Source organism: Otolemur garnettii, unplaced genomic scaffold (genome assembly GCF_000181295.1).
Source record: "Otolemur garnettii isolate 467f Iridium unplaced genomic scaffold, OtoGar3 scaffold00082, whole genome shotgun sequence".
Classification (NCBI taxonomy): Eukaryota; Metazoa; Chordata; class Mammalia; order Primates; family Galagidae; genus Otolemur; species Otolemur garnettii.
The window spans coordinates 8191159-8202296 of record NW_003852477.1 but is presented as its reverse complement, the minus strand read 5'-3'; the positions used below and the strand labels follow the sequence as shown (position 1 = coordinate 8202296).

Below are 11138 nucleotides of genomic sequence, written 5' to 3'. Positions count from 1 at the left end.
CGACCCTCGGTATGTGGGGCTAGTGCCCTACTCACTGAACCACAGGTGCCACCGTATACTGCTTTTTCTTTGAGATATAATACACTGAACTTTTGATTCGGCATTGGATATTTCATATTTGATCTACTGGATGTCATTTACGCACTCACCAGATTGATAACAATTAGGTCCCATGGTAACATAGGAACAGTAGGAGATCTTATACACTGCCAGTGGGGGTGTAAACAGATACAGCCACTTCTGAAAACATTTTGGTATTATTTATGAAAGGTGAATGTACTTATACGTATAAGCCAGCAATTGTACTCTTGGGTCTATGACCAGAGAGAAACTAGTTCTAACAGTGCATCAGGAGTCATAGTAGCATTGCTTAATATATTAGCAAAAGTAGAAACAACTAATTTGACATTAGAATGGTTAAATTATAATCATATAATGAGAGAAATATAGTCATGAAAATGAACTTTGGCTATATGCAAAAAATGGATGACTTTTAAAATGTAAGGTTGGATGAAAGAAGTGTAATGGATTTTGTTCAGTAAATTTCATTTATATAAAGATAAATAGACAAAATTAAAGTGTAATATTTAGTTACATGTATATAGTAAACCTATAAAGAAAATTAGAGAATTACTTCCTAAATAGTTAGGATAAGTTATCTCTAGAGCACAGGCTCAAATAACTTGTGGTAGATATTATAACTAGGGAGAAGTACACAGGTATTAGGAATTCTAGTATTATTTTTTGATTTGCCTGGGTGATGGTTACATGGTGTTGCTCATATATTTCTTTATGAAATGTATTTATTTACTAATTGTTGATACTCTTTTTTTCTCTCTTTTTTTTGAGACAGAGTCTCACTATGTCGCTGTTGATAGAGTGCTATGGCATCACAACTCACAGCAGCCTCAAACTCTTGGGCTTGAGCGATTCTTTTGTCTTAGCCTCCCAAGTACCTGGGACTACAGATGCCTGCCACAACACTCAGCTATTTTGGGGGTATAGTTGTCAGTGTTGTTTGGCAGGCCCAGGCTGGGTTTAAACCCGCCAGCTCTGACATATGTGGCTAGCTCCCTAGCCACTGAGCTTCGGGTCCCAAGCCTGTTGATATTCTTTTTTGTATGCTATATTTTATCAGGGAGTATTTTTTTTTTCTTGAGACAGAGTCTCGCTCTATTTCCCTGGGTAGAGTGCTGTGGAACCATAGCTTACAGCAACCTCAAATTCTGGGGCTTGAGCAATTCCCTTGCCTCAGATTCTTGAGTAGCTGGAACTATAGGCATGCACCACCATGCCCAGCTAGTTTTTTCTATTTTTACTAGAGATGGGGTCTTGCTCTTGCTCAGGTTGGTCTTGAAATCTGCGCTCAAACAATTCACCTCTCTCAGCCTCCCAGAGTGCTAGGATTATAGGCATGGGCCATCATGTATTACTGGCCAGAAAGTATTTTAAGTAGCAGTTAGACCCTTTAGTAAAAGTTCATAGCCAAAAATGTTAAAAGGAATAAAAAAGAGGCTCGGCGCCTGTGTCTCAAGCGGCTAAGGCGCCAGCCACATACACCTAAGGTGGTGGGTTCGAATCCATCCCAGGCCTGCCAAACAACAATGATGGCTGCAACCAAAAAATAGCCGGGTGTTGTGGGGGGCGCCTGTGGTCCCAGCTACTTGGGAGGCAGAGGCAGGAGACTTGCTTGAGCCCAGGAATTGGAGGTTGCTGTGAGCTGTGGTGCCACGGCACTCTACCCAGGGGGATAGCTTGAGGCTCTGTCTCAAAAAAAAAAAAAAAAAAAGGAATAAAAAAGAATAAATAATATCTTGGACTGATTACTTAACAGAGTAACATAGGATTATTAGAGTGCTATAGAATTACGTATAAACATAAATTTTCAAGTAATAATTTAAATACACCCTAATCATTCTCACATTTATGTTTACTTTTAGTTACTTATCTCATATCCTTTTTAGAAGACAGTGTCTCATAAATAATAAAATACTTTTAGTAAATGTAAATTAATGAAAGGAAAAGAATCAAATTCACTCTCTTTCCCTCCTTTCCCTGGGTATCCTAAGTTATTTCACAATTGATCACTCCACTTGAACTCCCCAAATTATTGAAGCTGTGTTAAATCACAGTTGAGATTAACGTACATTTGTATATGTGTGTATGTGTATTATAATACAACATTAAGGATCATTTATGGGTTATTCATCTTCCATATTTCTTTTACAAAATTTTATACTGCAGTATCTGCATTTTTCCTTTTTATTTTCTATAAGTTAGAAGGTTTTTTTTTTTAATACCCTGGAAATGCCTTTTATACAATAATATCTATTCAATAAACATTAATGAAAGTATAAACCTACCCCAGGGTTAGTAAGGTTGCCAATGTTGTAACAGTGTTTGAGGCAGGCGGATCACAATAGTATAAATACCCAAACATCATGTTCATGAATTAGAAAAGAATCTCTGAAGGGATTTGTATAGTTTATTCTTTCTTCTTTTTTTGTTCATTATAATGTCTTTAACACCTAGAATTTTACTTGACTCATAATATAAGTTCTTGGTATATATCTGATGAGTGACTGAAATGCTTTTCAAATTTATTACATCAATTTATACTTTTTTTTTTTTTTGGTAGAGACAGAGTCTCACTTTATTGCCCTTGGTAGAGTGCCATGGCATCACACAGCTCACAGCAACCTCTAATTCCTGGGCTCAGGCGATTCTCTTGCCCTCTTGCCTCAGCCTCCCGAGTATCTGGGGACTACAGGCATCTGCCACAATACCCAGCTATTTTTTGGTTGCAGTTCGGCTGGGGCTGGGTTTGAACCCGCCACTCTCTGTATATGGGGCTGGCACCCTACTCACAGAGCCACAGGCGCCACCCATCAATTTAAACTTTTGTCAACAGTAGACTTGATAATTATGAGACTATTTCCCCTGCCCCAGTCTAGTACATGGTTTTCCATTATGGTCTTAATTTGCATTTTCGTGATTACTAATGAAATTGTACATCTTTTTGGGTTGTTTGATTCTTAAGTTAGTAGGGTTTTTTGTTTTATAACTAGATACTTGTTTTTGTTGTGGCAGGTGGATGGAGAGCTAGAAGCATTGATGGAAAATGGTGAGGGTCTCTCTGATAAAAACCAGGTGCTCAGCTTATCCCGGCTAATGGTTAGAATTGAAACTTTGGAGCAGAAGCTTACCTGTCTCAAGCTCATACAGGTGAACATTTTAATATTAATTTATTTTTTTATTGCTGATTCTGGGGTGAGACATATAGACTATAATCTAGGTGAATAGAGAAGGAATAATTTTGATAAAAAGTTGATCTTATTTTTAAAATGGGTATTTCAAGTTCTATATGTCTTTGAAAGCTTATTCTGTCCTCTAAAAATAGCTGAAGAGTCAGTATCATCTAATCTATTAAAAGACCTGGTTTACATTCTCTAATCAAAGAACATGGTGGCATTTTTTTAGTGTAATAATTCATGATACTTGGTATAGTTTTTTCCTCTGTGATTATTAGCGTGCCAAAACCATTTACTACATGGTATCAAAGCAAGCAGTTTTAACATTTATCTCATTTACACCCATTTATTAAGTATGCCACAAGATTTGGATAACAAAAAATAAATGATTTTTTAAAAATCTACAAAAAGAAAAGGTCTTTTGAACAACCATCTGAAGAAGAGAAAGAAAAAAGAGTGATTTAAAGACTAACTCTTGGAAGGCGGCACCTGTGGCTCAAAGGAGTAGGGCGCCAGCCCCATATGCCAGAGATGGTGGGTTCAAACCCAGACCCGGCCAAAAACTGCAAAAAAAAAAAAAGAATAACTCTTGGCTCAGTGCCTGTAGCTCAAGTGGCTAAGGCGCCAGCCACATATACCAGAGCTGACGTGTTCGAATCCAGCCTGGGCTTGCCAGATAGCAACCCATAGTTTTAAGATGTGACAACTACAACCAAAAAATGGCCAGGTGTTCTGGCAGATGCCTGCAGTCCCAGCTACTTGGGAGGCTGTGGCACGAGAATTGCTTAAGCCCAGGAGTTGGAGGTTGCTGTGAGCTGTAATGCCACAGCACTCTATCTAGGGCAACAGCTTGAGGCTATGTCTCTAAAAAATAATAATAATAAAATAAAGACCAACTCTTACAGTTTTAGCTTTTAAGATAAAATGGTAGATGCAAGTTTTTTTCTTCTTTAGAATTAAGTTTCCTTATAAATGACCTGTTAATATTTATATAATTTTCTACTTTAGTAAAATCCAGGTTGACTGGGTATATTTCATGTATTAGAAAAAATTGTAACCTATTACTACATTTGTTGTACAATTTTATTTGGTTTAATACTAATAGAGTTTCTAGGTCTTTTGTGAATATAAGCAAACTCTTTATAATTTGTAATGTGTAACTCTACATGGGCTCTCTTTAACCCTCTGGTATTGCCTGCATTCTGTCTCCCTTCCCCCATGAAAGAACACACACTCACAATCCTGCCTGAAGTCCTTTCTAGAGCGTCATGGGCTGTCTTTGTTGTGGATATGGATGGCAGAGCTAAGTGATGGCCAGGAAAGTAACCAAAAGCTTCAGGAAGAGGTCAGTTGTTCACATTTAGCTCCCTTATTACAACCATTAAATTGCTTGCTTAGATTTTGGGTATGTGATAATACTAGTGATTACAAATTTAGTACTGTATTAACCACTGGTATTAAATAATTAAATAATTTTATCCTAATATCATTCCTGTAACTATAACTTAATAGTAGTTTGTCCCATGATTTTCTCTCTTTAAGGTTGTTACTATGTAGCTTGGAACTACAGGAAATATAGAATAATTATAACATAGTTAAGTGAAATATCTAGTTTTTTGTGTAAAGCATAGTTGTAAGATGTGAAATTATATAAATATTTAATTCTGGAGTTCTAAAGAGTTGCTGAAGATCTGAATTCTTGCTGACAAGAGAAGCATTTTGAGGAGCAAATAAGTGTGTTTTAAAAGACCTAAGTAAAGGTTCATTGGGAGCCTTGTTAGTAGAGTTATAATGTTTATACCTTTTATGAAATTAACAATATTTTCTAATTTGATATGTAGTTTTTTTTTTAAAAATTACATTTTCTAGTATAATCTCAAAGTCTTATATTTAATAAAGTACCTTAAAAACGAAAAGTAAGCACACATCCTTGCCTCTATCCTCATTCTCCCAGATTTGATAGTAAGAAATCAAGAAAGCCTACGGGTTTCTGTAGAACTACATTGGGGATAACTTGGGATGAAATTACTCTCAGTGGTTTAAAATTGGGCGCAGTGGTTTAGGCTTGTGATACTAGCACTCTGGGAGGCTGAGGCTGGTGGATTGACTGAGTTCAGGAGTTAAAGACCAGCCTGAGCAAGAGGGAGACCCATCTCTACTAAAAATAGGAAAGGAAAAAAAAACCTGAGGTAAGGCGATCCCTATAGTCCCACCTGCTTGGGAGGCTGAGATAAGAGAATCGCCTGAGCCTAAGAGTTTGAGGTTGCTATGAGCTATGGCACCACAGCACTCTACTGAGGGTGACGAAATGTGATTCTGTCTAAAATAAAAAGCCACCCAGGTTTGGAAACTACTGGTAGAGAATATTAATCAATCTTATTTGATGTATGAGTAGTCACCTGCTCCATATTTTATTCTTGCTGACCAAAAAAAACAATATAAATACATTTGTGTTTATAGGAATTTAGGTCTTAATTTAATAAGACATTAGCAAAACTGTACTATTTCTGTAGAAATAATTTGAGTCCCATCCAGTGATTTTTGTACAAAGTAATGTGAGTTTTTTAAAATTATATTTAATCAGATTATAAAGACTTTGGAACATTTGCCTATTCCTACTAAAAATATGTTGGAGGAGAGCAAAGTACTTCCAATTATTCAACGCTGGTCCCAGACCAAGACTGCTGTCCCTCAGTTGAGTGAAGGAGATGGATATTCTAGTGAAAATACATCACGTGCTCACACACCACTCAATACACCTGATCCTTCAACCAAGCTAAGCACAGACGCTGACACAGACACTCCCAAGAAACTCATATTTCGCAGACTTAAAATTATAAGTGAAAATAGCATGGACAGTGCAATCTCTGACGCAACCAGTGAATTAGAAGGCAAGGATGGCAAAGAAGACCTTGATCAGTTAGAAAATGTCCCTGTAGAAGAAGAGGAAGAGTTGGAGTCACAACAGCTACTCCTACAACAGCTGCCTGAATCAAAAATTGATAATGAAATCACCATGGAGGCTAGTAAGCTACCTGTATCTGAACCAGAAGCTGATACTGAAATAGAGCTCAAAGAGAGCAATGGTGCAAAACTAGATGAACCTATTGCTGAGGAAACACCATCCCAAGATGAAGAGGAGGGTGTGTCTGATGTGGAGAGTGAGAGGAGCCAAGAACAACCAGATAAAACAGTAGATATAAGTGATTTGGCCACCAAGCTCCTGGACAGTTGGAAAGACCTAAAGGTATGAAAATCTTCTTTGTGGACTATAACATGAATTACTCAGCCTTAGAATTCCATAAAACCTAAGTCAAATTAAGTACTTTCTTAGCTATGCATATTTATGAAAAAATGTCTTTTACTGTCAGCTATTGATAAGTGTCTGAAACATCCTTAAACGCTGGCAAGAGTTGTATTAGCCAGACTAATAAAGAAATGTCCCTTTTCTTCTCATTTAGACAGTATATCACAATAGTGAGTTCAGTCATTTAAGTGCTGTTCATAGTAGAGACAAAAATCTTTTTAGTAAAAAAGAAAAATCTTGAGTAACAAACTTATGGTTTTATTGGTAATGAAAAAAATTAATGTTTAAATTAGTTGGAAATAAATTGTTAGATTAACGGAAAATAAATTAAAAATTGGGAAATCAAGATAATTTTGCAACTAATCAAAAATGATTGGACATAAATTTTTATTTTAGAAAAACAACTTTATGGATCTCTTTGGTATTCATTTTCATTATTGTTTCTGAAATAGGTCTGCTTTTAAATGCCTATTTGCCTAGACAAAAGAGGTAAAATAGAAAGCTCTGGGACACTTACACCTAATAAATAATCTTCTTGTTAAAGAATGTACCAAGATGTACAAGGCTTGCTTTGCCAAAAACTCAGGCTGGGTCTTGGCTAACAAAGAATGAGTAACAGGATGAACCTAGGAGAGGCATGGTACATTTTGATTGTAAGTGATCTAACTTTGGACCTAGGTCTTGAGGACTCTGTGGGAACAGGTTATATTCTAGCTTTTGTTTTTCTGTTCCTTTTTTCTTTTGCCAAAGGTAAAGCAACGGATAAACCAGCAATCCACATTATTTGTAGCGAGATGAACACCTTATTCCTTCTTGCTCCCAATTATAACTAAACGCCTACCGCATTAGGTCTTTTGATTTGACCCAGTGGAACTGGCCTTGAACTGAGCAAAATGACTAGTTGGTTGGTTGTGCACTGTGCTTCCTAATTTGCTGTGTCGAGACCCTTAAGTATGGTGTAGTTTTAGCTCTTGTTTACCCATTTTAGCTCTTACGCATGTTACTCTTTTATCACTTTTAATTCAGCATAAAGTCAGCCTTATTAAGTCTTAGGGAATCAGACCTTTTGTAAATATGAAAGGAAAGGTTCATAGTAAGTCTATGATACAACATGTGAACTACAGGAATCTGAATTGTAGTTAGTTGAAAGAGGTGGTTACCTAGTAGAGGCTTTATTTAAAGCCTGCTTTGCAACAGCACAGGAGTCCCTAAAAGAAATCTGTTTGGAGGCTGTTGGTAGAGGTTGTACTATGACCGTAGCTCAGTAAGCAAGATGGAGGTGGCGATAACTACATAAGTGGACATAGAAAAGGCTTTTATAATCATTGTTGGGTTGTAGAACCAGTTCACTTTTGCCTGAGAAGTCTCTGGTTGATTTAATTTTTAAAAATTGCTGAGATATCATCATCATAGACCTGTCTTTTCTTAAAATCTAGATAAAGTAAATATTTTTTTTTTTGCTATAATTGTTTCTGTAATTGTGTAGTGGTATGAATTACTCTCTAAGATATACTTAACCCAATTTGATATAACTGGTTATTTAAACTCACACTCTAAACATACATTTTTAAATCCTACAAAATTATTTCTTCCCCTTCTTTTCATCCTTCCCATGCCTATCTGACAGATCAAAGCAGTTTTATAATACTGTGTAGCTTGATGATCCTCTTGACTTGAGGTTTAAAATTTTATTTGTACTTAAAATATATTCTTCTTATCCTTCATACTTTGGATTTTTCCTGATTGTTAGCATCAAGGCAGCTATTAAATAAAATTTTCTCTTCTTCAAACCTTAGTTTGCTCTGGAATCATTACCCATCTAGAATTGCATTACTGAGAAATGTCTTAACTGTGAAGTGTGATGTTTTGTTATACATTGGTGCTGGAGTTCTTAATTCATCTGTCATTCTAATTAACATTTACTATGGCTCTGATTTCAAAACTCTGATTATGGTTGTCCTTTAAAAGAAAAGAAAAGGTAACAAAATACTTCTGATAACATTAACAAGATGTCTGAAATCAGGAACCCATAATTTGAACATGTTTTAGAGGAATTCATTGACCCGAAGTAATTATTAAATATCCATACTATCCCGGCATTGAGAGAGTTAACTACTTCTGTCTGACTTCCACCTGTGTTCAAGTAGACACTAGCTGAAAGGAAAATGTCTTATTCAGCCAGCCTTTTTTGAGCACCTATTGCCAAGCACTGTGTTAGCTGCTGATCAAGATCATACTAAAAAGAATTGATACAAAATTGTGGTTATTTTAGCCATTCCATCCTAAGCCTCCCTGATCTTCTTGGGGCCACCATAACATAGATGAACATCTATTTCACTTGGCTTTTCTACACTCTGGATGGAGTGAAGAACTCATAGGGTTTTGCTTCAGATTCATTAATCTTGGTTTTGCTGTGAAGGCAGTCTGTAGGAATCATTAGTAAATGAAAGAGGGTGGGAGGGAAGGGAATGAAGCTTCATGAATTACTCTTTGTCCTCCCAGATCTGATGATGATCCCCCTTGTAACTTGAACCATTTCCATCTAGCTTCTCAGGGCAGCAAGGAGCTTGTTAACATCACCAGCTGACCATGTGTCTCCTTTTCTCAACTCCATTTCCAACTTCGTGCTGAAGAAAAACAAGAACCTAGCGTGCATTCTGTGAAGAAACAGGAAGATGGTTGGGAAGTTGGATGATGCATGAAAAATATAATAGGTGAAAAGAGGACAGAGGTGGTTAACTCACTGGCGCCGGCGTTATTTTGGTGCGTCCATTGCCGACAATGGATGTCGTTCCGGGAAAATCCCTACTCCTGGCGAGAAAGGATTAAGTGAGCTACTTTTTATATACCTATATACACAGGACTACTGCCTTGACTCCACAAGGCTTACACATTTTGACTACTAAAGTAGACCTCAACCAGAAACATACCTAGCACTTTGCCACTTATGAGCATGTATTCATTTTCATGTGCAAATTTACTGGGCTGTATTTTCAGCAGGGACATGTACATATATTTCTGTTTGCAAAAGAAATTATTGTACATCACCCCTCATGCTGAAAATATACCCTAGAATACACAGGTAGAACAGTTTGTTATGAGTGGTAACTAATTGAATGGAATTATCTTCATTTGGATCATGAGAAGAGGAGGTAAGGTCCCTGTGAACTTGGTTTGAATTGCACTTTAACACCAAAGGATTGTAATGGTTAGTGATTCCAGAGCTGCTCCTATAAACATTTAGATTACAGGATGTTCATCTCTCCTTAAAGTAAAATGTAGGTAGTTGAATTTGCATCTGGATTTAGATGATTTGGGGACAAAATTCCCTACAGGTGATGAGTTGAACTCTTCTTAATGAATCCTCTTTATTCTTCTCTTATTTCATCCTTATCTCAAGGCATTATCTTTTTAATTCAACAAGTATAGTATTTGCCCAGAAAGCTAAGTATTAAATTTTCTTCAGAAAAGTTACAACATAACTTGTGAGTTGCCCAAACTAAAAAGTTTTGAGTCACTGTTTAGAATTTCACTCTATCACTAATACTATATGTGGAATCAGCTGTACAACATTTGAAAATGAAATTATGTGTGCTGGAATTGTTAAAAATTTTAAATTCTTAGTAGAGTAAGAGATTATCCTGAATACATGAGGATCAACATGATCCTTTAAAAATTTTTGGAATTACCACCAGCAAGTACCATTTTCATATTCCTACAGTGAAATATTTTTCTTCTTTTTTTTTTTTTTTTTTTTTGAGATAGTCTCACTGTGTCACCCTCAGAGTGCTGTGGTGTCACAGCTCACAGCAACGTCAAACTCTTGGGTTTAAACAATTCTCTTGCCTCAGGCTCCCAATTAGCTTGGGCCACAGGTGCCCGTCATAACACCCAGCTATTTTTTTGTTGCCGTTGTTTAGCTGGCCTGGGCCAGGTTCAAACCTGCCATCCTTGGTGTACATGGCTGGCACTGTAACCACTGTGCTATGGGCACCAAGTTTGAAATTTTTTTAATGAGTGTTTCGTTTGGTAAAAGGTAAAAATGGTCTAAAACTTTATTAGTGGTCGATTTTGTGATTAAATAAGTTCTTTCATCTAGGTCAGGGGTTGACCAAATCTGCCCCACTACCTGTTTTTATAAAGTTTTTTTGAAATACAGCCATGCTCATTTATTTGTATATTATGCCATGGCTGTTTTTGCACTACAGTGGTAGACAAGAGACTGGCCTGTAATTCCTAAAATATGTACTATCTTATCCCTTACAGAAAAAGTTTGTCAACAGCTGCTCTAAAACATTAAGTACAGAATCTGGCTGTTCTAAACATTCTAGTTTTGAATGAAGCCATTTTCACTTTACTCTTGGGTGAGCTTTTCATTCTGTTTCCCTAAAGACATAATGATCATATTTCTTTTGCTGCTCATGAAACTAGATTTTTGGGGGGTTTTTTTGTTTTGTTTTTGTTTTTTTGAGACAGAGTCTCAAGCTGTAGCCCTTGGTAGAGTGCTGTGGCATCACAGCTCACAGCAACCTCAAACTCCTGGGCTTAAGTGATTCTCTTGCCTTAGCCTCACAAGTAGC

At 36.7% G+C, this 11138-nt stretch overlaps 1 protein-coding gene and 1 pseudogene across 1 annotated transcript in view; one reads left to right on the top strand and one right to left on the bottom strand.

Annotated features, from left to right (window-relative positions):
- SETD2 (SET domain containing 2) overlaps positions 1 to 11138 on the top strand; it is a 151723-nt gene that overhangs the window by 77600 nt on the left and 62985 nt on the right. The window contains 3 exon segments of the mRNA XM_023515926.1: positions 3091 to 3225; positions 4477 to 4596; positions 5836 to 6498. Of these exon segments, the coding sequence (XP_023371694.1) occupies positions 3091 to 3225; positions 4477 to 4596; positions 5836 to 6498 (918 nt within the window).
- LOC111726843 lies at positions 2369 to 2464 on the bottom strand (annotated as a pseudogene).